This window comes from Schistosoma haematobium, chromosome 2 (genome assembly GCF_000699445.3).
Source record: "Schistosoma haematobium chromosome 2, whole genome shotgun sequence".
Classification (NCBI taxonomy): Eukaryota; Metazoa; Platyhelminthes; class Trematoda; order Strigeidida; family Schistosomatidae; genus Schistosoma; species Schistosoma haematobium.
This window is the reverse complement of record NC_067197.1, coordinates 41,435,756-41,463,407: the sequence shown is the minus strand read 5'-3', so window position 1 is coordinate 41,463,407 and position 27,652 is coordinate 41,435,756. Positions and strand designations below refer to the sequence as shown.

Genomic DNA, 27,652 nt, shown 5'->3' with positions numbered 1-27,652 from the left:
CAATTCGTCAAAAAGAAATCAGCTAGGATTAGGCTCAATGGTGATGCCATAACGACACTGTTGAAATATGAAATTTCACCTTAGTTTTAATTTACCAAACTTCATTACTAATTTATTACTGTATTGTCAAATTGACTCACCACCCATCTATTTCGTATCGATTTTGTACTTAATTGTAAAGCAGAATTTAGTTAACTTTACACTTGACTCATATTCAGTCTATTTTCAGGTCCACTGGTTACATCTGAAAATCATGATATAGGCCAACAACTAAAGTTATGTTACCCAACTAGTGCGCTTGAGTATATACAGATCTAAATAGTAACTAAAATAGATCGAATTTCATATGCATAAACCTTGTCATACAGTTAGTTGTTTCTTATCTCCAACTGAATTGTCTACATTTATCTTAATCTACAACAATCCACTGTGATTATATCTTAACAAGGTTTTTCGTTCAACTTCACTAAAATCGCAATATAAATAGAATATTAAGATAAGCCTTTGGAAGTTCATCAGTGTGTAGTGAGAATGATGCAACTAGGTGAAATTGAGTTGTCAATTCCTCACTGTGGGTTCCCTTTGAAACTAGAATTTTCAGTAGGAATCCATAATTTCAATGTAAAAGTTGTGTTTCATAAGCTATTCAGTAACATGCTTAGCTGAAAGTCACCCATTAATCAATAGCCAAATTAAAGTGATTCAAGTATAATCATATTCACTTATTTTGTTCACGATTGAGAACACATCAAAGGGACAACCGGATAGTTAGTTCAGATAAGAAGCGAAATCCTATTCTAACCACTTGAAATTCTATGTGTACAATATTACAGTAATTGATTGTTCACGAGTTATATTGTAATCCATTATGTGAAATATAAAAGGAAAAACAACTAACTATACCATAAAGTAAAGACATTTAGTTAAGGTACATAGGTATATATTCATTGAATTGTTACTGCCAAATACAACGATTTCATCTTCAAATTGTATCAAATAACTAGTTTTATAAAAAGCAAAAATTACAACCAGTAGTAATACAAATAATAGTGAGAAGAAAAAAAAAACAAACAATTAAGCAGCAAATTTCATATCAAGTTATTGATACCACATTAAAATGGATTTGGTCAAATTCTTTATGTTCATTTTCTATATTCTCTTTGTTAATTTGACAAATTGTAGGAGAGAAACTTTTATCGGTAAGTGAATGATGATTATCAGCAACATCATCATCATCATCATAATCGATAACTTCTATAGCCCATGATTGTATATTAGATGATGAAAATATGAGAAAGATGAATCCAGCAATAAGAAATATTACAGAACCTAAATAAAACACATAACGCCATTGCTCATAAGTTTTCTTGTAAAAGAAAAAAAAAGACAATAACACAAATATTTTAAACTTGTATGGACATTAATCAAATAGAAAGAAATTGTTAGTAATTATTTGTTCTGAAAACAAAATCTTTGTTTTTTCGCTAACATGAAGCACTGTGATCATAGGTATTATCTAAGCACAAAACGTTCACCTACAGAGATTTGTAGTCTATTGCATTCAACTACCAGAACACTTGTAACAGTGTAACATAATTATGCCCGTAATGCCCCGGTATTGCGGAGAGTGGGGAGAGACCACTCTATCTCTCTCGAAATGCTCTCACATGCCCACGAGTATAAAGCCTTTACCTGGGAAGTCCTACTCATTGCCTTCTCGTGGCCGGGGTGTTGTTTACGAAATTGAGAGGACGAAAAGCGAATGTCCGGCGCTTTAACCGGGTCGGTAGACATGGAGAGTCCACCTAGGGGAGTTAGAAAACCCTCATTCTAAACCCATGATGCACATGGGCTCCAGTATGCTGAGGAAACAAATGGCGTATGAACCAATCGTTGGTCACCGGTTACCATGGGACTGCATCTCCTTACAATGCTCCACTGCCTTGTGGATCAGACCTTCAGGTCGAAGGCTTCGGGTGTGGTCCGCTAAGAAAACCACCAGCTTCGGTTTGGGAACCCGGGCAGTATCACAGCATTCACACATATCAAATGAGATCTGTGTGGCGCATATGTATTTGGTGCTGTGGCGTCTCACAATAGGACGAAGCGGCCGTCCAGTGCTTCCAGGATTTCCATGGTGGTCTAGCTTCAATTGACTCATGATCTCAACTGTTGAAAGTACTACAATCTCCACAAAATCCCTTTTGATACCAATATCTGTGTTAAAATAAAATAAAATGAAGATAATTTTGAGTTATTCTATTGCAAATTAGATTAATTTGAGGGATTCAGTACGAAGAAAAGGAAATTTCATGTTCAATAGTCAGTCAGTCAATAACGTAGAACCTCGTACATACGTACATCAGTTCGAGTTGCCATACCACATTAGCACAGAGATACAATTGTCGATTCAAATCCCTTAGTGACAGAGGTAGTAAAAGTATAAGCAACAATCGGAAACATTAGGGTTTGAAGATGCTATTCAAGGAGTATAACCCAGTGAAATAAATTTGGAAAGCGAAAAAAAGGGACACGAAGAATTCAGAAGATTAGAATTTGGGAGAACACAAAGAGTGGATGCACCTACGCCATTGCTAACGATCTCGAGCCATGTGCCACTCAAGGTCTCTAACCATCGGTTGCTATCATCTCGCGGATCCCAACCAGGTAGTCTACACCTACCCACATGACTCAGTCCACTTGTCAGTGACTTCATGGATTTGTGCCGTGTTTTGATCTCGCCGTTCATAGCTTTCTTCTAACCCCCTCCTACTGCGTTGGGGCAGTCGGTGGTTGGGCATACGTAACACATGTTCCAGCCATCTCAACTGACGAAGTTTCAGTACTTCATCAATTGATTTGCCATGCTTACCTAGTACCCGTTTCCTAACAACTGCATTACTTACTCGATGGTCCCAGGATATACGAGCAATGCTTCAAAGACACCTATGATCAAATACTAGTAACCTACGGATATCCTCTACTCTTACTGGCCATGTTTTACTGCCATAAAGTAGGACGGAACGAACTGCTGCGCAGTAAACACGTCCTTTGATTGGTAAATGGATATCTCGCCTACGCTATAAATGACGCAAGTTGGCAAAAGCTAGTCGGGCCTTCTGTATCCGTGGTGAGATTTCGTCACACACCAGGCCAAAAAGACTTATGAGACTCCCAAGATAAGTGTTCAAGAACGCAGATTGAGTACTACAATCTAATTTGAATATTCCCGTTACACAAAATTTAACTATTTCTCACGTTCAGAAGAGTAGTCCCATTCGAAAGAAATCTGTGTAGATTTCTTGATAACTATTATCAATCATTAAATTTGAAACTTTATAGGTTCTGTTTTTTTAACTTTTGTTGTTGTTGTCAAATTCAATAGCGATCATACAAATTAATTGATTTGCGGAATTCGGCAGGATACTTTCAAATACCAAAGAATAACCATTGTTCAGCCTGAATTAAAAGTAACCAAAAGAAATTATGTCTAACTTACATCTGGTGTCAAAGCATTTGCTACGACTGGACTCAAAAATCCTGTCAATGCGCCAAGTGAATTAGAAGCAGAAAACAGTAAACCAGAATATTTTGGTGTGATTTCGATTGGACTAAGCATTCCACCAGAGAAAACACCAGAACTAAGGAACAGTCCAAATGTTAGTAGAATAACAACTGCATATTTATTATGATAGTCAAACAATGTGATCAGTATCATAAGGAGAGCCGGTCCAAACATACCTATGGAAGAAAGATTTAAAAAAGAAACATACACATTTTGTACTTTCCTTATATATGTGTTGAGGAGGGGGATCTGTAGAAACTATGATAAAATGATCTTTATATTAGAGATAAGTGTTAAGGCTAGTAATCTAAGCGTTTAAGAAGGAATTGTAACAATTTTGTATTGGCAAAGATTATTTGATAATGAATGGATGCAATATGTCAATATGAGCAGAATAAAAATTTAAGTTACTCAAAAATTCAGGTTATGAGTTTTCCTTACCTACAGAAACAATGTGAGCCATGAGGCCTGATCCGTAACTAGATTTCTTCTTTAAATTATATTTAGAGTAAAAATTTGAAATGTGGAGTGTAAGAGAAGAGCAACTGTTCACACTAAATTGTACTCCTTCTATGTAGGAGAAGTGGGACAGTAAAGTGGTTAGGAGAGTTACTTTCACGGACGCAGAAGGTAAATGACTTATCGTAAAGATACAAATTACTAATAAACCTTTCTATATTTTGAACTAAGAAACTGATATAAGGGGATAATCAAAATTAGAATGATTTACTCATTTCATACACATAGTTCCCTTTATTATTTTAAAGAGAGCAAGAACAAAGATTGGTGCAGAATAATATGAATTCATTTTATTTCGTTAGGTTCTCATCAGCTGCTTACAACCTAAATTATTTAAAACTCAACATTAATACAGATATTGACATATTTATATATAAGAGTGTGATTAAGGATCAATACATGTGTATGATGATGTAGCGAATATTCAGATAGAGTTAATGAGCTCATAAAATGTTTGATTCGAATAAATAAATAGTTAGAGAGGGAAAGTTCCAGAACATTGTAATTTTTGTTCAATATTAATTCCATTTTAATACAACGTAATCATTACTTAGTATAGTATTTGTTTCTGTTTTCTCCTATGACATTTTATTCTATGTAACACCATATTCTTATATTAAGTTAACATGAACTATACTGGGCATGTAATTTGTTATAACTTTAAGTGTTTTTCATATATGTGATTTCATCCTATTTATTAATCAAAAAATGGGTGCACAGTCAATACATAAATGAGTGTATTTCCGACTAAACTTGTTGTGGTTGTTCGTGCTTATGGCTGCTTGTGGAATATATTCCCCTCTTTCGAACTTGAACTTCTCTTTCTAGTTAGCTGGGCTGGGATGCGTTGAAACAACTAGTTTATCTGTCATTGTGTCACAGAGTCTTCATTCCGCTCTCAGATTAGGTGAACTCATAATCTCTTCAAACAAATCTGAATATTGAGATCATGAACCGATTGATGTTAGACCATCACAATTGAAAACCTGGAAGCACTGGACGGCCGTTTCGTCCTATTGTGGGACGGCCGTCCAGTGCTTCCAGGTTTTCAATTGTGATGGTCTAACATCGATCGGTTCATGATCTCAATCAGAAACTTAATAATCTCCACAACCCCTATACTAGTAAATCTGAATATCTTTTTCTTTAATAGACTGTTTCTTGATGTTTGGTCATTTGTAGCAGAAGTTGTTAACAACGGTTGGTAAACACAATTCTACTAACAGATGTTCATAGACTCAATAGGGAGTACTATGTATTATCAAAATGTTTGAAGACTAGATTAGTTCGTAAAATTCACCATGATTCTGTTTTGTTCGTAGTAACTGGTGAATTTCAGAAGCAGTGTCATCGTTATGGGAGCTGTGACATCTTTTATTTGCAAAACATCTTCCGAAACAGAGGTTTAGTGACTAGTGGAGAGGTATTAGTGCGCCGTAGTTATAGCAAATAATTATCGATTTCAAAGGCGATATTTGTTACAGATATCTTGAAGAGGAGAATTTCAACTCTCTCAATAAGACGTTTTTTGGAGCAACTTTGAGAATAGTATTTTCCAACCAATCAATGTTCAACAATAAATCTAAGGATTAATTATTTCATTAGATTGATTCTATGTGCGTTTATCAATTTACATGTTCATGTAGAGTCATGTATGTAGGTCATTCGATGCGTATTTTATCTAAAATAATTCAAGAACATTACCCGGTTTGGCTGAAAAGAGGTGGAAATGGGTCAATAAGAAGTTCAATAATCGAAAACCTTATTAACACAGATCATTCAATCAAAGGAGATTCTGTATTCAAAATCATCTATAACATAAGTAGAGAGCTGCCAAAAGCAGTTATATTCCATCTTCTTAGCATTGCCGAAGCACTGCTTTACATCTGGAATTATGCATCCAAAAGAAACTGTTAGAACTTCTACTTCTACCATGGCCTTAATCTCGTAGTTTCTTCTTCATTCTTTTCTTTCTTCACGGCCATCTGCTTCCCTTCTGTCTTCTTTATAGACCTTCTATCCCCCTCCCAAGTGATTTGTTTCTGTTTCCATGATCCTTCTGATTACGGTCCATCTGAATTTCAGCATTTTATCCTAACGTACTGAGCCTTTCTTTCCAAATTGTAATTTCCTAATCTATCTTCATAATGATTATTCAGTTTCTCAACAACACAATTATTATTATTAGTTTTAATAAAAATAATGATTTTATGCCATTGTTTATTCTATCTCACTGTTGTCATATTTAGCGGAATCTTATTGTCACTATTATCGTTTTGAAAAATATGTATAGACTTTGCAGCATTGATAATGAATTCGTCGAAAAGAGAACTCTTTGCTGGGCCAAACATTTTTATTTTTACATCTCAATACGTATATTCCGTTAAGTATAGAAAAGACTTTAGTACTTGAATAAGTATGAAGTAACATTGTTAATCTTAAACTCTGTGGTTAATTGTGCATACGCGTCAATGTATTGATCGGTTTACATTGCCTTGGAATTATTGCTGTTCCAGATAAAAGCATCAGCATCCTATCGAAAAGAAAGAATGACACTAAGATTGATCACGAAGACAGTACTTCATAGGATTGAGGCATTGTATCCTGTGTCATTTCTACTAAGGGAGGGATTTTCTAGAATCCCCTCTAATCAAAAGGTCAAACCCAGATGTTACTTTTATGTAATCATGTACAAAAAAGATGATAGGAAGTTAGATTTCATAAATTTCCCTCCGTGTATCTATTTAATTTGATGTTATATTTTATTTACTTTACTTAAATATATTTGTTCATTTTGATCCGAGTTTAACCAGTGAAACAGTCGCTACCTAGTTACCTAGGTACTAGATCTTATTGTTGACAATTCTATTTAGTCAGATTATTACTGTAGTACGGACCAAATAAATCTAGCTTCTAGTGGTTAACTTAAAATCAGCACATCGTTAAATTTGATGAGATTATTGTCACAAATGTAGTACTTTAAGATTAAGTTGTTAAATATTACCGTTTAGTTTAATGGAGGACAGTTAACTAATTCAATACGGTAAATCCTCTCAGTTCCGTAAACAACACCCTCATCACGAGAAGGCAGTGAGTAGAACATCCCTATCAGTAGCTGTATACGCGTGGTCGTTTGAGAGCGGACTCTCTCCACCCTTGGTCGTACCAGGCATTTTGGAGCATTTCCTTATCAACTTATCTCAAGCTATAAATAAAAGTCTAAAAGAATTGATGAAACCAGTGAAATGTCTGCTTGTCAGTCATTTCAATCAAAATGAAATAATTTAGGAACAAAATGTTTAGTCCTAAAAAACATAGTAGTTAACAACAGCTTATAGTCAAACTACATATACATATGATGAAAATATTTATTTAGAACTTTTCTGATCTTAATGACTCGCTCATTATATATCATTGTTTACAAAGAAGTTATTATGTCATTGTTGTTGTTTTACAAAGCGTAAACACTATGTATTTATTTTCTCCAAGTGAATGGCTTTTAAGCACAAAAATCAGACCTACTCACCTATGCTGTTCATCAGTTTACGAACAACACTCAAAGTTAGAATTCGCCGAGTCAAAAGGATGTCGGATATCCAACCAAATATTAGTTGTCCTATCCACATGCCGATGTATGGTAGGGAAGACAGCAGAGCATTCTACAAGACAATTAGATCATTAATCATTATGACGGTTAACGATGGCTCCAAGAACGAAAATGTATTATGACAGTATAGTTGGTTAATAAAATGCATGAGTTGAACGATCAAACTAATTAATTTTCATGGAATTTCTAACCAAATCTCAACTGAATAGATATAGGATGACAGGACCGCTGACCAACGAAATGGAAATATTAGGGGATTGAAAATGTTACCTGGTCTACAAAATACTGAATATTGATGGTACAATTTAAATAATCACGAAAAGAAAGAAGGAATATCGCAAAGTAACAAATGATTTCCTTCTATCGACCCTTGAGAATAATATTGTCCGACCGGCCATTTTTTAAAAGAAAACCCCACCCCATAGAAAAAATTTTCCACCCCCAAATTACAATATTGAATTGAGATGAAAGGATAATAAGTGTCACGAATAGTTGTTACAGTCTAACAAGATTAGTCTTGGATAGTCATGTTCAGCAAATCAAAACCTTGCAGTTAGAACATGGACACTGTAGTATCAGTCATTATTTTAAGCCCATAATATATCTTATTCTAGTTTTTGGACAAATCAATCTATTCATTCTACTTGAGTCATATGTTGACCTTGTCAATTATTCGCTTGTCAGTCTTGATTGTTGTTATGTGAGCGTATATGTGTGTACACTTCATATCCCTGTCTCATCACATGTCTGTAATTTATTTTGTCTGCCTATAAGTATTGAGTAACGCCTGGCTAGAAATGGAGTTGGCATCCCAGCCATTTCCCCTGCGCGTCATTTCGCTTTGTTCTATCTCATTCACTTTACATACAAAATATATGTATTCAAAGGCCATTCTTGTTAATTGACTTATCTAAATTCCGTTATCGACTAACGTGATTAAAGTCGATAATTGTATACGAGGAGAGGTGATAATGAACATTCGTACGATCTAAATGGAGTCAGATCCACGGGTCACTAAAGTGGAAAGCCCTTTCGACAAAATTACGGGCCCCACTAAAACACTATTGTGTGCTAGTTTACTATTTAATGGTTAGATTTATAAAGTGAGGAGAAAGTAGCTTGATGAATATCGAGTGAAGATCGAAGCAAATAACAAGTGCTTTTTCATAACTAAGATGGATCCAAACCGGTTAAAAAACTGAATCGGAACAGCTGTGAAAACTGTTTGACGAATACGTTTCTTTGGTAATTTCTCAAAATGCCTTACAAGTAGGTATGCAAATATTAATTCGGAACATTTAAATTGTGGTTAATAAAAATATAATTGGTGAGCATAACTGCAATGTCATGCAGGTATATTCGTAATCTGTTAAAGACATATGTGTTGTGTCCCGACAAGAATAATGAATGGTAACTTTTGGGATCCATTTATGGACCAACACTAAACGTATATTTCTATTGTATTATTATTAAGTAACTAGACTATGCATATTCATATACCTCTTATTATAAGCCTTATTTCGACCCATAAACTATTATTATGCGTTTTACCATTCTTGAGTTATACCCAGTATATTAATCACTACCTCCCTCATTCACAGCCACATCTGGCTAATTCTTGTACAAATGTTTCATATTTTATTGGCACGTTATGGTCTGTTTGATTGGTATATGAGCTCAGTATGTTTGAAATATAATGATTCATATTGCAGAGGGTGAGATTGGTGTTCTGGACTTAACTGGCTGGGCTAGGCGGAAAGTAGGGCTAATCAGGACCCTAGGCTGCTCATACGGGTTTACGCGTCCTTGGTTCGGTCGATAAGTCACTGCTCCTTAATTGGCGGTCACAAGTTATAAAAATATGGCGATGTGGATACAAAAAGAAAGAAGTAAATAAAGTGTCACTAAATTATGTGAATAATGTATGAGAATATTCGTCTAAATTTGATCGAATAGTTCCAAAGTATTTGGGCGCTGAGTTGATGTGAGACATTAGAAACGAAAGAAACTACTTGTAAAATCTCAGGGAATGGATTTGAAGTAATAGATCCAACGTTTCGCCTGGCAATCTGGTCCAGGTTTTTTCAAGGAAATATAATCAAACATCAAATTTATCAAATATAAATATGTATTAGAAGGGGTTTTGTGGAGATTGTAGAAATTTCAATAGTTTAGATCATGAGTCAATTGAAGCTAGGACCACCATGGAAAACCTAGAAGCACTGGACGACCGTTTCGCCCTGTTGTGGGATTCCTCAACAGTGCGCACCCACGACCCCGCCTCGCGGGATTCCAACCCAGTACCGACCAGTCTCGCGCGCGAGCGCTTAGCCACTAGACCACTGAGCCGGCATTAGTACTATTTGGATTTGCCCATGTATGTAGGCCTTCGGCTATTAGTCCTTCTTTGTAAGAATTAAAACCTTTTTGAAGGATTCTTGTACCACTGAAACAAATTGTATGACCCGATTCTATTGAGTGTAATGCTATTGCTGATTTGTTTACAAGTGGTTTTTTACATCATCTGAGGATTTAGGAATATGCTTTTGGCATAGTTTGTGTTCCTTCACTCTCATATTTAGTTGTCTTGATGTTCCACCCACATATGTAGCATTTTAGTGACCACATTTGATTTCATAAACAGTTGTTGTTCCTCTTTGTGTATTGAGTCTTTGACTTTTACTAGTTTGATCTTAGAGTATTGCTTGTTCGAAAGAATACCCTTATATTTTGTAGGGTTAGGATTCTTCTGTGTTAGCCCATCCTTTTTGTTTATCTCTTTTTTTATTATCTTTTTGTTCTTTGTTCTTAATTATCCTTGTTATAAAATCCCTCAAGTAATTATTCATCATCTCACTTCTACCTAAAGTTTTTGCTGATAATGTCGTTCATAACAACGCTCAAAACTCCACGACTAAACCATTCAGTTCAAATGACAGAACTCCATTAAAATTACTTTAAATCCATTCGCTGAGACTTTACAAATACATTCTACCTGCTTATTTGTCTATATGAGTAATATGTAGAATGAGATTGACAATGAATATAATCAGAATAAACTTAAATAATAAAAGTGCATAAACGTTGTGACCAAATAGTGGGTGAAGGCCACGGGAAACAGGATGAAACAGAAGATTTTAGTATGCATGAAATTGGTAGGAAAAGTCCGATTTCTATGGCCTCACCTATGGTTAGCTAACGGAGACGCACTAAGTTTTAAACTTTCAATGTAACTTCGTACGTGATACTGATTGCTAAGTTCTTGTCTAGCCAAATCAGCATAAAACATCAAATGGGTGAATACACATTGACTAATTAACTGTAGATATCTTAGTAGAATAGAACGTGAGTCACAGCTCAGGTAGGTTAATGTTAACGTGATGCTGGAAGACGGAAATTTCTATCCTGCAAGGAACATCTGTTCCTCTAAGATTACAAGTATGTCTTGGTCAGTCAGTGTGGTCTTCAGTGCTGTTAGAGGTATGAGGGCGGTTATCACTTCCCGGTTGCCAACACCGTGGAGGGGTTCTTCTGGAGGTACCCGAAAACGAAATTGGATTAGAAGTGGTCTTAATGACCTGGGAGCGTGACCGCAGTGCCCAAGGGACAACTGTGTGAGGTCGGTCACACACGACCTTTATGTGGGCAATTTTTGTGTTAGCTCCGTACTTGTTGAGACCTTACCGCCGGAGACGGATATCCGTGGGATAAGGCGAGGTGTGCATTTTTAGGGTCGACCTTTTCTAACTCCACCCCTCCTTGTGGGAAGGCAGCATCGCTGTCATGCTGGTTGTCTGAAGGAAACACCTTACTGCTGCCACACCTCTGTATAGTCAGCAGTACGACTTCGCCTTCGGACCTTGGGTTTGTTGCATTTAGTCATACCGCTCTTCAACCGACCTTTCTGACGTGGTAGGACCTTGAGGAACAGTTGTTTCAGTCAGTATAGCTCGGTTGCTTCATCACGATAGGCAAGCCCGACCACCACGTCAAGGTAGCAACAACGGTCGGGGTATGCCTTGGTGGGGAGTGACAACACTAAACCTGGGTCCAGGGTATCTTGTCTACTACTTCCAACTACCTAGTATATTAGGCATTACACATTGAAAAGTTGCGTCAAAAATTAGAGAGGCGTTAAAGTATCAGTGATTTATTGTTTGGGAATTTCATCAACTTAAATTGTCTTGGATACTCACAAACTGTAGAGCTTCGCCGAAAACGTTGAAATCGGTCTACATTTGGTTATTTCAAGCACATTCCGATTCTTTACTGACATATTATTCGTTCCCAGTTCAGAAGTCAAACTCTTATATTCCTCACAAATGTGAATTAGTCTTGGACAACTGGTAGTTGTGGATTCAAAGTATTCATAAATACACTAGATTGTCGAAAGTGGTTGAAAAATATCTGTATCGGGAATAGGTAGCTGATAAGTCTAAGAAGTGATGATCTGTTCCCTCAAGCGTCACAAAGTCAGATTAACACGGTGGGGATAAATAGTTTCAGTGACACCATTCACTGCGTTGATCTTAAATGATAACTCCAAGTTATCTCTTATATGTCTCTGTTTGTTTAGTATAGAAATAACATTAATAAGAATAACCTAATAAGCACTTCTCAGTGCTATTTGTCTTCATATAGGAAGTGTAGTGTGGAGTATTTGTGAAATTACAGTAGATAAAAATATGGTGGCATAAGACTTAGCATATAATCTTATATCGGTTAAACAAGTAGCATATCAAAATTTCTTTCAAACTACAAAAACAGAATTATAGGATTAGCACATTAGTCACAGAAGCTTTAGTTACCAATGGATAACGTTTTGAAGAATTCCCAGACAATTTTCTGCATTATTTATCAGCTTTTATTTTCATTATAAGATGCAAATATTCAAAGTCTAACAACATAATATTTACATATGTAATGCTTATCAGTCAATCAATAAATAATCTTTAAGTAGTTTTCAACGTAAGTCGGTAAAATGAGTTATTTGTAGTGTTAGAATCTTACTGTTATTATTAGAGTTGTCTGAATTTCGGTTTATTTTCATGCTGAACCACTAATTCGTACGTTTTTAAGTAAAGTTGGATAGTAGTTTGAAGTGGAATCAAGAACATGCGTTCCACCCGATTTAGGACTCGTTAGCTGGATGTAGCCTCATCCCAGGACTACAACTCAGTACCTTTTCACTTCAAACGCCGACGTGTTACCCGCTCAGCTACTGGTTTGTGCAAAGCCAGGTAAGTTTTATTATTCATTTGTATATATTAAAGACTGGGAACTGATCAGTACTGAACTGATATTTCATTTTAATGTTCATCCCTCCAGTTGTCCAATGGTTAAACGCTCGCAGGGAGACCAGGAGTTCCGGAGTTCAATCTCTCGATAGGGTTTTGCATGAGCAGTACTGAGTTCCATAACAGTAAGAAACAATTGTCTGTTGCACCACAGTTCTCATCTGTACTCCAACTGAGGTCCGCTCGTGTAGTACACCGTCAATAAATTAAGTTACTGCAGAAACTCTTGTCATCACAACCACAACACTGTAGCAGTTTGGTCGTGTTTAACTGAAATTTGTAAACTCATATTTAAGTCATGCAACAAGTTGGAGTCAAACATCTGATGTATTCAATATTGGCTGCAATGATCGTTGTCAACGTCTCTGTTGTTAAGAAAGTTGTGTTAATTTTTTTAAACAATCCAAAGGAATGAAATAATGAGAAATATTTTACAAATCTACTAAATTTTAAACCAAACGCTTTTCACTGACTAAAGGGTAAAACATACTTGTTGAAAATCAAAGTGCAACACTTCACGCATATACGTTGGTACGCTAGTTAGAAATGTATATAAATTCCAATCTATGCCAATATTTACAACAATGAATGCCCAAACAGGGAGTGATGTCAAAATGGATTTTATTGGGATCTACATTTAAAATAATGTATAAAATTAATTTTGCATGACCTAATAAATTTTTTTTAATAGTTACCTAAAATGACATCAAAATGATAATATTGTTTACTTTATCATTCATTGTATCTTTCGAATATCGAATAACATATTATCAATTTTATAATTAGGTTACTCAATGTTTATACTGATTATGCATTATTGTATTGAAATACATAAAAACTGTTGATTCTATTGATTTCCTTAATAATTACTATACAACCCGATAGAGGAAGTTCTGCATGATCCAGCTGAGAAAAACAGAAGTTTATCCAACAATCTAATAGGTTACTCATAATTCTAATTTCTTGAAGCAAATATTATACCTGTATAGTATCATGTAAACCGATTGTAAAATATTATTAGACAAATTTCACAAGTTCTCGTCGTCTTTGAATAGTATAGACACCCTATACAGTTTTATGTACAACGAGCCAATAAATAAATGTATCAGTTTAGTGAAGTAGTTTATAGAGTAAACTGTTTTTGTTGATTAGTTTTTGGGCTTCTTATGAACTTTAAGTGAAATAATCAACAATCTAATTAATGCTAATCAATCAACCAAATCCAGTGCGTATGGGTGATGATATTGTAACCTTTTGGTGTTCGAGCAATAGCTTCACGGTTTTATGATGGTCATCTCCAATATATAGTGACTATCATGCAACTGAAACTTCAGTGAATAAACAACAAGGTGAAACATTTTTAAATACAAATTTATACACCTACTAGTGTCACTCTGACATCTCGAGATCAACCACTGTAAAAACTGTTAAACTAATACTACAATATACATCATTATTTTGTGTGTGCTCAAATCAGAAAAGTGGATATGGAAAATATTTGTGAACTTCGAACAAAATTATCTAGGTTCGACCTGCTATGAGATCCCTGTGATGTTCAGCCTTCACAGTAAGACAAAGATGTGGTGTGCTTATATAATCAGATTAAGATTATGTCAACTAGGGTTTCTTCCAACTACCAACATTCAACAAATTCTTGAGCACAGCAAGATTTCAACAACTTATTCAAACAGTAAGCGATTCCATAAGCATGTATCTGGTCATCTAAACTTACCTGAAGATATAATTATTTTTCAGAAATTGGTGTTTGCAATACAAAAAATTTAGACAACTTTGACAAGTCATGAAGTAAATCTCAAAACATAGAATTAAGAGCTTTTATTCAATGCCTGATTAAACTATCTTCCTCCTAGCTACTATCCACTGAATTGTTTAGTACTGGGTTTTTCCATTTAAAAGGATTACATATTGAAAGTATGATATGCAGTTCAAGATAATAATTTGTAGCATTGAATGGAACTATCTGTAATTCAAGTACATGATACAAGAACGTCAATCTGAGTTGTGAACTGTTAAACCACCAAATACTGAGTATTAATTTTACTTTAAGTGAGTAGATTGTTTACTTCTTTTTACCTTATGCTATTAATGTTAATAAACAATTTAATTGGTCTGTAGCATATAGTACCATTACACATTTACATAATTCATCCTAGCTTTTCAACAGACTTAGTAACTCAGGCAACATGTGACTAATGCGTTACGTTTACTATCACAATAACTCAAGTCTTTCCATGCGAAATTGTGACCAGTGAATATGCCTCTTATATTTATGTCATGTAATTCTACTGTTGTGCATCTTATTGTATTTGTGTGTTTGCGCATTTATTATTTTATCCAATAGCCGTCTCGATGCACTACGCATTATGTATTTTGAAGTATACTGACACCTGCAACTGATGATATTTGGAGTTGGCACGTTCAGACTCACCGCTTCTCACCTTACTGTCCATCTGAGTAAACGAGTGCCTGAAGTAAATTCGTCTTATTTAATTGGTATTTGGCTTTTATTACAGCCGTCTCCCAAGCTTAAGTAAAATATACAAAACCAAACGTAGGATCTATATTCATGGTAAATTCATCGTTTGTTCTTCCATCATTCCTAATGAAATCAATGTCTCAGCAAGTTAAACTAAGTGGGTTCCATTACATTATTGACCGTAAGTGGTTTTTAATTTAAGCATGACAATATTATGTAAATTAACTGATTTTTAATTCGATTCAATTTACAATACGCTACTTACCTTTCCTTGGCTGTTTTTCATTATAACTGGGCAGGTTGATTCTAAATAAGTCTTTTCTTTCATAGATATTCTCGGATTTAATTTAGGTTCATCATATACAAACATGAACCATATCATACAATAAACAAAGCTGACTGCACCTTTTATGTTATAAGAAAGTTTAAAAATAGGCAAACATATGAATGTTTAAAAGCACCAGTTTGTTGCTAGATCAACTGATCAAATAAATTTATATTTGATGTTGGATATTAGAAGCAGATTGGGAAGTAGTCTGTCGACCAAGACTCCGTGTGTCTTAATTCTCGTCAACTAAGTGTATGTCTACGACTTTCAGTGTGGCTACATGTCTAGGTGACTTGGAATCGCTTGCAACGTAATCCATAGAACTTGATCAGTATTAAGAACTGGACAAACACAACATCGGTTACTATTCAGTAGTTATCAATATAGATATCTCAGTTTTGTACGAAGTTGCTCACGCCTTGAGTGGCTCAGTAGCAAAGTCTTTGGTTGCAAACGTGGGTGACGAGGATTCATATCCGAAGAATGACATAAATCTCATGATTACGGATACATATCGCTGAACAATTTCAGCTAGTACAAAACGTATGTTCAGGGCTTTCTGTCAAATGCCTTCAACCACCTACCAAGTGTATTTTGCGCCCCTCATCACTTAAGAAACCGATGTTCCCACAGCGAATTAAGTGCGTTTGATTGTCCATCTTAGTCAGATAAGCATAACTCATTTATTCGGAAAACAGATAAACCTTTATGCTTGAGCATAATAATTATCACACGAACAATAACCTTTAGTATGTTGTTTGCCCTACTGCAGTATCCAACTTCTATTGTTCCTGTATAATGATTCATCGTTATGGTATGGAATTAGCCGTAGTAAGATGAAGGAGAGCTATGTGTTCACAAGTGGCTTGGGATACTCTAGTAACAACAAGCATTAAAGGCAGATATGAACAGAATTACTTAGGATATGACCACAAAAAGAACATCAACAGTGAGAGAGTGCACAAAGGTAGAATTATAGAGATATTTAAATTAGTAAGTAAAACTTAATTTTAGCAATTATGTACGAGTTCATCCGACGAAAAGCGAATGTCCGGCGCTTTAACCGGATCCAAACCAATGGTACACATGGGCTCCAGTATCCTGAAGGAACAAACGGCGTATGAACCAATCGTTGGTCACCGGCTACCATGGGACTGCATCTCCTCACGATGCTCCACTGCCTTGTGGATCAGACCTTTAGGTCAAAGGCTCGGGGTGTGGCCCCTAAGAAAACCACCTGCTTCGGTTTGGGCACCCGGGCAATATCACAGCCCACACACACAAATATGGTGTGGCGCATATATATTTGGTGCCCTCTTGTACCAATATTTATGTGTTCAAACAAATAAATAATCAAAATTTCATTCGTTAAGTGTTGAAGCACAATTATCATTTCAAAACTAATAATACTAAGAGGTAGTTTAAATTTCTGAAGAGATAAAGACATCAAGGAAATAGAATCATAAAACTTAAATCATCGAATCACATTTCGATATTGAGATGTAAATAAGTGCTTGTTTTCAATTAAGGGTATAGTCAAATTCATATTTAGGAATTTTTTTGCACTATTAAAAATTTCTACGTATTTACTAAATTAAGTGTTGTCAGTTTAAAAGCTTTCTCCCAATATTTCACAAGTTTAAGATTGAAATTATCCTGATTTCAAATTTGAAAAAATGATATTTATTAAATCGTCAAGCTGCAGTTTTAAGTAGAATGGAAACGTATATTAATATGCAAATAAATAATCTCTTTGCATCGAATTACTGGACAAATAACATAATACCCTCAATATTCAAAATGTTTAACTGGGATCCATAGCTAACAGAGTCATTCCTAAGTAAGCTCTTAATTTCCTATTGATGATAGTGTAAATGTGGTTCTTTAGTTTTATAATTGTGTTTTTAACTATTCGATCATATGTTAAAAGACAAGTTTACGTAATTTGACTTCACCATTCAATTAGTACTATGATCCATCAAGTGATAAGTGTGGCGTGATATTTAAAATGTAAATGCGTATTTTGTTAATTAGTAGCATCTCAAATTTAATTTGTACAAAAATGATTGACTCACCATAGAAGTAGAAAACTAGTGACCATCCCAATGATGTCTGACACAAAGCACCAGTAATAGGCATTGTAATAGCACTACCTACATGAAGTCCTATCATAATATTCAATGTAAAACAATATAGTCAGACTGATTCCAATAATGAAATTATAAATCTGTAGTACGGGACAAGACTAAAATCTCTTTGGTACATTACTAAGAGATATAATGTAAAAAAACCTTTATGATAAACGTTTTAACTGAAGTGAATACATGGTTATACAAAGCTTATACATATATACAGTTACTGATAAAATTCCAAATCTATATGTTTGGAACCATAGACTAAAGACAATAAAACAAAATCAAACAGGAAGTTTATTACGGATGCTACCTGCATAAGCAAATCCAATTAAGAGTCCACGCTCATTTGGAGGTGCCCAAGCAGCCCAAAGTTGATAGAATCCAGGAAACCAACTTGCCTAAAACACCAATAAATAACTTATGTTTAAAAATATAACTAGTGAATAACAAGTTCCAAACACTGGTCATTAAAAAACTAACGAAATGATATCGTCACTTGAACAGAACAGGGATGAAGCATGGATAATTTTTCCATACTTATTTTAAACTAGCAAAAGATAGTTTAGCTAGATATCAACAATTAAAACTGGTAGTCGATGAAATAAAAGTTTCGCTAGTTCATATTTCAATCTATTCCACACGCTGGACCAGTCAGAATAAATTTTAATTGCCTTTCTCGTCCAATTCTGGGTTTCTTAAACACAAAAACATGTAAAGTCAGTTTGGGCACCCGGGCAGTATCACAGCCCACACACAAATTGATGAACTCTTTATGCCTATGGAAATTACCTTTCTCGCTTTGAAAAACAAACAATTGATTCAGATTATTATCATTACAATTATTGTCATTATTAATACTATTATTATTATTACTACTATTATTGTAATTATTGTTATTATTATTATTATTATTTCCCACATTATTCACCCTCTTTCATACTTATACAGCGGCTCGGCTTTGGTGGAAATCCGACTGTATCTAAACGTTCTCGAGTCACTGTCCGGTTGAAAGTTGTATGTTACCATCGAATATGAGTACTGAAGCAGTTTTTCTGAAACCACGTGGGCCATTCAAACTGGCTGCCTTCAACGTTCGCACACTTATGCAGGTTGGTCAACAGATAGGGCTGGCTATGTCTTTGAAAGTCTTAATATTGATGTTTGTTGTCTATCCGAGACCCGTATTCAAGACTCTAGCGAAGTACTACAAATTCGCTCTACATCTGTCACTTCAAAAAGCTTGTTTTATGTGCGCTTATCCGGGGACCCTGTGGCATCTTCGTCTGGTCTTGCAGGCGTTGGTGTCGCACTAAGCGCTAGAGCTGAGGCAGAACTAGTCGATTGGATCCCCATTAACAGTCGGTTATGTGCTGTTAGATTACAAAGTTACATCAAAGTGAGAAGAAATCGGCGTGAGAAACGATGTCTTTTCGTCATCTCCGCCTATGCCCCGACAGATTGCAGCCCGGATGCAATCAAGGATGAGTTTTACCACCAATTATCTGTTCTTCTCCAGAAAGTGCGTTCGACAGATATTGTAGTACTGGCTGGAGACTTGAATGCTCAGGTCGGGCGTCTAGGCACAGAAGAGAGTCGTTTAGGTGGCCGATGGGGACTTGTTGGTCGCAGGTCAGATAACGGGGACCGTCTACTGCAACTTTGCACAGACCACAACCTGTTTCTGGCTAGCACTAACTTTTGGCACAGTCATCGCCGATGTGCCACCTGGCGTCCTCCTTCTGCATCTCAAGCCTGGACTCAGATTGATCACATCGCGATCAACTACCGCTGGCGTGGTTGTGTACAAGACTGCCGCTCCTTTTGGAGTACCTATCTGGACTCTGACCATGCCTTGGTCTGCGCCAATCTTGCCTTACTTTTCAGTGGCCAACGAAGTGATCACCACCAAAGGATTGATGTTAGCAAGCTGGTTGCAACTTCTGTTGCAAATAAGTATCGAACCGAGCTAGCCTCTAGGCTAGCTACCACTCCACCGAAAAGTATAGATGAGCATTGGTTGCAATTGCATGACGCCATGAAAATGGCGGGAACAGTCAGTTGTGGGTTCGCGAAACGTCCCGCTCATAAGCACTGGGTTTCTGCAGGTTCCTTACAACTCACTGAAGCCCGTCGGTCTACTCCGGGTGACCGTGAGTTTGACCATAAACGAAGGATGTTATGTAAGGAAATCGGGCAAAGCTTGCGTAAGGACCGAGAAGCCTGGTGGTCGAAGCGTGCTAATGAGCTGGAAGCAGCAGCTGCATCTGGTAACTACCGGAAGCTCTTCCAGCTCATCCGAGCCACTGGCAGCAAGAAGTCTGGTGTGAGTGAAACAATCTGCGAGAATGATGGGATGCCAATCACTAACATCCATCGACGTCTTGGACGGTGGGCAGAATTTTCGAAGGGCAGTTCAACTGGCCTGCTGCTCCGGCAACATCAGTCAGACTGTCCTGCCCTCCATGGCCGGTGACGACTGATCCACCAAACGAGGAGGAAGTCCGCAAGGAACTCCAACTCTTGAAGCGTTACAAATCACTGGGCCCAGATGACTTACCTCCTGCCCTTTCTAAAGATTGTGGTGACTTTTTGACTAAGGAATTGACGACGTTGTTTACAAAGGTTTGGGAACTAGAGAGTGTGCCAACGTCATGGAATGAGTCGATAGTTGTCCCTATCTTTAAAAAGGGTTCACGTCGTTCCTGTAACAACTATCGGGGGATGTCTACTTCCGATTGCGTCCAAGCTATTGGCTTCCGTCATACTTCGTAGGTTGTTCAAAACCCGAGAATGATTGACTCGCGAGGAGCAGGCTGGGTTTCGTTCTGGTCGAGGATGCATTGATCATATCTTCACCCTCCGCCAAATGTTAGAACACCGCCATACTTATCAAAGGCCAACAATCGTAGTGTTTCTTGACATCAGGGCTGCCTTCGATTCGTTGGACAGAACTGTTCTCTGGGATTGTCTATTGAAGAAGGGTGTGCCTGAGAAGTTTATTAACATCCTAAAAGCCCTATATAAAAACATCTCAGGCAGAGTGAGGGCATACAACCACCTCTCTCCATTGTTCCATTCGAGCAGTGGGGTTAGGCAGGGTTGCCCAATCTCACCATTCCTCTTCAACTTTGCCATCGATGACATTCTGGAAACAGCTCTGATGAATGTAAGTAATGGTGGTGTGGATCTGTCGCCTGGAGAAAGACTTCTCGACCTTGAGTATGCAGACGATATTGTCTTACTGTGCGATAATGCCCAAGGCATGCAATCCGCACTTAATCAGTTGGCAATCAGTGTCCGTAGGTATGGTATGTGCTTTGCACCTTCGAAGTGCAAAGTACTCCTACAAGACTGGCAGGATTCCAATCCTGTACTCACCCTGGATGGTGAGCAGATAGACGTAGTCGAGAAGTTCGTGTATCTGGGTAGCTGTATAAGTGCTGGTGGAGATGTGAGTGATGAGACCAATGCACGAATAGTGAAAGCCAGAGCGGCTTATGCCAATCTGGGCCATCTATGGCGCCTTCGTGATGTTAGTCTGGCCGTAAAAGGTCGGATCTACAACGCGTCGGTGAGAGCAGTTTTGCTCTATGCTTGTGAAACCTGGCCTCTCCGAGTTGAGGACGTTAGACGACTCTCTGTGTTCGATCATCGTTGTCTCCGAAGGATTGCTGACATTCAGTGGCAACACCATGTCAGTAATGCAGAGGTTCGGCATCGTGTGTTCGGGCACAGAGATGATAATTCAATTGGTGTCACCATCTTGAAACACCGACTTCGGTGGCTTGGACATGTTCTCCGAATGTCGTCCCAGAGAATTCCACGTCGTGCATTATTTGCCGACTCTGGGACTGGTTGGAAGAAGCGGAGAGGTGGTCAGTGCATGACATGGTGTCGTGGCATGAAAGAAAGCTGCAAAGGACTGGCTTGTGTTGGTCCCTCACGACTCCCTGGTTGGGGTCTGAGAGATGGTGCTACACAGTGGCTAGAGACGTTATCAGATATGGCTCAGAATAGAAGCCAGTGGCGATCCTGCTGTAACCTTCTTTACTTTCTTCATAAAAAGTGGTTCTGTCTCCTTACCTGAAAGATTTCTTCCGATTGTACCTTTGCGTTCCCTGATTACTAGCACATTACCTTACACCAATCTCTTCGTTATTGTTCTCTTTTTTTTGTTGCGCTCCTTAGCTTTTTTTTTTCTTTCTTTGTATTCCTCTCGAATTTTCATTGTTTTGTGTGGCGCATATATATTGGCGCTCTCCTGTACCAATATTCATGTGTCCAAATAAATAATAAAGTCATATCCTTAAAACAACAGTTCTTCACAGTTACAGGTTATATCATCTATTATTCCTATGGCTGATTAAGAACTGAGAGATTTTGATGTCAGTAGGTGTCAATACTAAGATTTGACTTGACAATTTCGAATAAATTGAGCATTGGGAAGATTATAAATAAAATAATATATTTGAATATCCCAATGAGTAGGAAAGTTAGGTGAGTCACGAAGCGTCAGAAAATCCAATTTTCCTATTCATTAGGATATTACAAATATATTATTTTATTTGTGATGTTAGTAGTTACTTAATGACCATTCGTGTTGATCGGTGTAGTATGTCTGGTATCATTATATCAGTCCATTATATTTTGTGGTTAAATATTTTATTGCCCCATAAACATTGTAAAAGATGACGAAACCAATAAATTAGAACATCTTTATTGTTTTATCCAGTGTAATATCCTCACTGGGGATTCATTTATCCGACCTCGGGTCAGACGATATGCCATATCTTGTGCTACTACTCAACTGCTAAAAGCGAAGTAGGTGGAGGGGAAGGTACAAATTCACGACACAACACATGAAAGCTGGACGGTTTAAACATCGAATCATCGCCTAGTGAGCTTTTATTAAAACCAAAGCTGTTGTTTTTGGAAACGCGTTAGCTTAAATCGTGATTGTTCTCGTTTTTATAAATTCGTACTTTTCATGGAGGTAATTTTTGTAACTGGTTTAAAAATGACTGTAAATCACATAACCATGGAATTTTGATCTGATTCAGCCCAATGATAATGCAGTGTAACCCAGTAATGTGGCACAAGTAGGGATACTTGATATGGAGAGCCAATCAGAAGTAGCAAAATGTCAATCAATGGCAAACGGATGTGACCTAAAGGTCAAGTGCATTTCATTACCGTCAAATTCCTAAGGATAGACTGGTATATATATGGCTGGGTTTTGTGCATTTTATTCGGTAGTCCAATACACTTTCTCATTCAAGTAGTCAATTGGGAGTTGGCGCGTAGCATACCATGTATCAAGTGAGATTTCGGAACACTGCACATCACAACAATACTAGGGGTTCTAAGCAAAGATGGATAATGGCTATCAGTGGAATCCAGGAAGCGCATTTCGTCCTATAAGAGACTGATCAAGCAACCTGTACCAAGTGACTTTAAACTTCACCCCATTGCACAAACAAGTGGCTATCAGGACTTAGTAGCTAAGTGGATAATGTGATGGCGTTTGAGGCAAACGGTACTGGGTTCGAATTCCAGAATGAACATCAAGTCTGAGATGCAGGTACATCCGGCTGACGACTCCCGAATAGGACGATACGCGCGTCCTGGACTCTACTACCAGCCACTATCCATAATTGTTTAGAATGCTTGTGAGTTAAGGCAATATCGAGCTAATACTCGCAATACGCACATACGCCAATAAGATACTGATGAATTGTAGTCCTAAACAACAATGGGAAGATTCAAGCAACCAATACCAAGTGAATTTAATACTAGAGGTTGCATCACACTTCTTATATGAGAGCTAATTATATTACTAAACAGCAGAAACCTGAGTATTCGGAGAACACTTCAAACCCACAATCTATCAGTTGAAGTGAAAGCCTTTTAAACGAAATAACGACCATTCCATATTATATTAATTTAAGACTAATCAGTAGAGCCCATCAACTGCACTACGGTGGAACAGCCACAGGGCCTTCATATCTCATGATTAGCATCGTAACACTCAGTCGACTCATGATGTAATGCAACTACGACATTATCTCACTAGTGAGGGTCTTTTTAAATTTCAGCTTGGCCGTTTACCTCCTATTACAAAGTAATAGAATTTCATCAGCTTCATGTGAGCGAATAATCATTGTTTATTTATTTTTGGATCACATCTACTGTGAGATTACAGATACTACTTGGATTCTCACATTGGAGTAGATGAAACTGGTTAAAACCCAATAATAAAATTTCAACCTAGAATCTTAATACAAATCTTATAGCTGATGTTTCCAATCAAAAGTATCAGAGATTTAAAGAAATAGGCATAGTAAGACCTACGGATGTTAATCCTGTAAGTACTCGTACGGCACAAAATAAATACAGAGACCTTATCGCTACCACTGGAACAAGTATTGTTGATGTGCTCATAAGAATTAGGGATGTAAGCAGGACTGAGCGAACGCTGAACTTTTGAATAAGGATGCCTGCAGGTATCTGCCCAAGAAAATAACCCCAGAAAATAACTCCCAGAAGAACTCCCCAATTTGAGCGATCCCAGTCAAACAGGCCATCTATCACAGTCTAAAATTTTAGAATAGTGAGAAAAATAATCAATCACCTCAAATTTTGCGTTGATCATTGTAAATCAAGGATAAAACAAGAAGAAATACAGGATAGCAACTTGATGGTGGAAAAATTCCACAAAACTTACTAAATTGATATGGCATTAGTTTCTAAATATTAAATACAAAACGGCATAACATTAGCACAGAAACGTTTACTGCCTGAAATGAAAAATGTTTGGATGAAAGGGCTTCCAAGTTTGTAGAAGAACCAATAGAAAACTGTAGCAGTACTGACAATAACTTTGCATTTTGAGTTTTACGTGATGCATTGAATTATTTGGTAGTGTAATCTCTAAAAAAAACTGTCAACGATATGCAGGCGCGCATTGAGGGTGTACATTTAACCCAATAATCCACCTCCTGTGAAAAACAAACCAATTTTTGTAATTTCACTTTAAATTTAGTAGAACTGTTAAGATAGCTTGAGCAAACTTTTTTCTTAATTATTTTATATACTATTTCCAGAGCATTTCAGCGATCAACTGTGCACGTAATCTGAAACTGGACTTGTAGCTATTGTAAGACAGAAGCAAATTTGCTAGTAACAGCACATTTATTGCCATTTTCAGTAGATCTTCTAAAGCCCCCAAATTCCCTGGTACGGCCGAGAGTGGGGAGAGTCCAGTCTCTCTCCCTCTCGAAATGCTCTCACATGCCCACGAGTATAAAGTCTCTACCTGGAAAGTCCTACTCATTGCCTTCTCGTGGCCGGGGTGTTGTTTACGAAATTGAGAGGACGAAAAGCGAATGTCCGGCGCTTTAACCGGGTCGGTAGACATGGAGAGTCCACCTAGGGGAGTTAGAAAACCCTCATTCCAAACCCATGATGCACATGGGCTCCAGTATGCTGAGGAAACAAATGGCGTATGAACCAATCGTTGGTCACCGGTTACCATGGGACTGCATCTCCTTACAATGCTCCACTGCCTTGTGGATCAGACCTTCAGGTCGAAGGCTTCGGGTGTGGTCCGCTAAGAAAACCACCAGCTTCGGTTTGGGAACCCGGGCAGTATCACAGCATTCACATATATCAAATGAGACCTGTGTGGCGCATATGTACTTGGTGCCTCCTTGTACCAATATCTATCTGTTAAAATAAATAAATAAGATCTAAAACTACGATGTATTTGGCAAAGTATATTTTCGAGATCAGAACCACTACGCTGCAAAGTGAGTAAAATTTAAAGGCTTAAAGCACGTCCATACATTTTATTGAAGATACTTAAAATACTAACATGTGTATCTTTGTGAATATTATTGCCAAAAAAATTTACATGGAACAGTGGTTGTTCAAAACCAGTTATACTATAATAACTACGTAGACTCTTAGTAAAAGTTAGGATAATCACGACTATCTTCGATTATTCTTCTTCCACTAATGTCTTATCTCATGGCTCTCCTCACAACATTTTTATGTATGGTAACTTAAAAGGATGCAATTTGGAGTGATGGTATTTTTTCCATGCATTCCACTAGAACCTTAACAATATTAGGCATCAAACTCAACTATCCATTTCGACTGTTGGCATTCGCAGACAATGTTGTATAAACTACTTCGTCCTTTACTTACATGTCAATTCTCACTTACTCAGTGTCACAAAACAGTGTGGACGTTGGAGTAATTTGCCGATTTTAGTTAAATAAAGTATAGTAGTACGAAGGTTTGTGAAAAACCTCGACGGTTTAGGAACGTAATTCTTTACAAGACATTCCCAACCACCGTTATGATATAGTATCGCACATGATACTGATACACAAAGCTTTTCTAAAAGCAAACGTAGCCACGTAGAATTTTGTATAAAGGGCACTCATTCAGAGTTTCAACTTTAAATAGGATGGAAAGAGAAGGGTGGGGGATTCAAGTGATGTAATATCAAGTTGTAAGACTAATAAACAAATTAAGGATGACAGAATGTCTGAATTCTGAGTTAAACACTGAATAATCCACTGACTCCGAATAACAGTATATACTACTAACTGTTAATATCATAGGGCTCCTGACTAAAACGCTTATTGTTCATAAGATGACCAGAGCTCCCACGTTTGGGGAAATTTCGGGGAAATCCCTAAAAGCCAAATGACCCTGACCAGGGCTAAAGGGGAATTTTGGGGTTTTAGTGCCATTTCCTCAAAGTTTACCATAGCGGCTTCCTCAAAATGGGTCAAATTTCCCCAAAGTTGGGAGCTCGGGGATTTAAGTCAGAAGTAATTGATCTCTTGGGTTATTGTAGGTTTCCTAGCTACTGTTTGTAAAGTGATTAGACCAGCGTCGTTGGATCTACAATAATTCCTTTTTATCAGTAAACGATCGTTCTTACACTCGAGTGTAAGAAAAACATGCTGAATCCTACTCCATCATAAAATATAGGATCTGTGAAGGCTTTCTGTTTAAACTAATGTAAACTGAATAAATATTCTAATACCTTTGTTTCATTGAATGACTCTATACTACAACCAGATGAATTCTGAACAACTCGAATAGGATATTTATTACTTGTACTGTTGTTATCACGTATAGTGCAGCGACTTGTCATGCATAAGATTGCTATGCTTAAATTTACTCTTTGAGCCAGCATGTTGATTGTTCCAAGACACAAAACCAGAGACAAAATAACTCTTTCAGGTAAGTATTTCATTTCTCTAAGAACGGAATCGCATGATAACTTTAGTTAAGCGCTAAACCTAATTCCAACATTCAATATCTTCCTCAAGAGCTTGTATGAACTAATTGAATTTTGAGCTCTTTTCTTGCTGTTTCGGTTTGCATTCGAGTATTCCATGGTGTCGAATAGACGGTAGTCTATCCTTTCGACTGGACAAACTTTAGTCAGTTTGGTTGTTATTTGTGGATTTGTAGTTTGGTTGAATTTGGCTTAGGGCACAAGGATTTCGGGAATCCAGCAGATAGTAGGTCGATCGGTTTAATGACTATAGTTAAGTGATAATTTGGGTGCTGACATAGAACGGTTATTTCAAGCATAACAAATGAAATAATTTATTGGTAATGTGTACGAAGATGGAATGGAAAGTATAATAGTTGAAATGAAGTTGATAATAAGCGAGATA

The 27,652-nt window shown here is 37.0% G+C and overlaps 1 protein-coding gene across 4 annotated transcripts; it reads right to left on the bottom strand.

The window, feature by feature from the left end:
* Window positions 1-332: 332 nt before the first annotated feature.
* Window positions 333-27,324, bottom strand: MS3_00006977 (uncharacterized protein). 4 transcript variants are annotated; one of them, XM_035730401.2, is made up of 9 exons: window positions 27,010-27,324; window positions 24,300-24,542; window positions 18,259-18,346; window positions 17,889-17,978; window positions 15,751-15,890; window positions 13,479-13,619; window positions 7,611-7,743; window positions 3,500-3,741; window positions 333-1,366 (listed from the first exon to the last, which is right to left on the bottom strand). In XM_035730401.2, the coding sequence occupies exons 1-9, from the start codon at window positions 27,220-27,222 to the stop codon at window positions 1,094-1,096; spliced, it is 1,563 nt and encodes a 520-aa protein (XP_035585454.2). In that variant the 5' UTR covers window positions 27,223-27,324; the 3' UTR covers window positions 333-1,093. The 4 variants fall into 4 exon arrangements, with proteins under 4 accessions (XP_035585454.2, XP_051068426.1, XP_051068425.1 ...); XM_051215231.1 differs by lacking the exons at window positions 333-1,366; window positions 3,500-3,741 and adding an exon at window positions 5,111-6,617 and having other exon boundaries at window positions 24,300-24,946; XM_051215230.1 differs by lacking the exons at window positions 333-1,366; window positions 3,500-3,741; window positions 17,889-17,978 and adding an exon at window positions 5,111-6,617 and having other exon boundaries at window positions 24,300-27,324.
* Between the last annotated feature and the right edge of the window lie 328 nt (window positions 27,325-27,652).

What these genes read in the sequence shown, in the direction of transcription:
- MS3_00006977 (XM_035730401.2), bottom strand. Translation starts at nt 27,222, where the DNA reads ATGAAATACTTACCTGAAAGAGTTATTTTGTCTCTGGTTTTGTGTCTT. An exon ending in AATTGGATTTGCTTATGCAG is followed by an intron (nt 17,979 to 18,258) that starts GTAGCATCCGTA and finishes ATATTATGATAG; the next exon opens with GACTTCATGTAGGTAGTGCT. An exon ending in TGCACTTTGATTTTCAACAA is followed by an intron (nt 7,744 to 13,478) that starts GTATGTTTTACC and finishes ATTGTCTTGTAG; the next exon opens with AATGCTCTGCTGTCTTCCCT.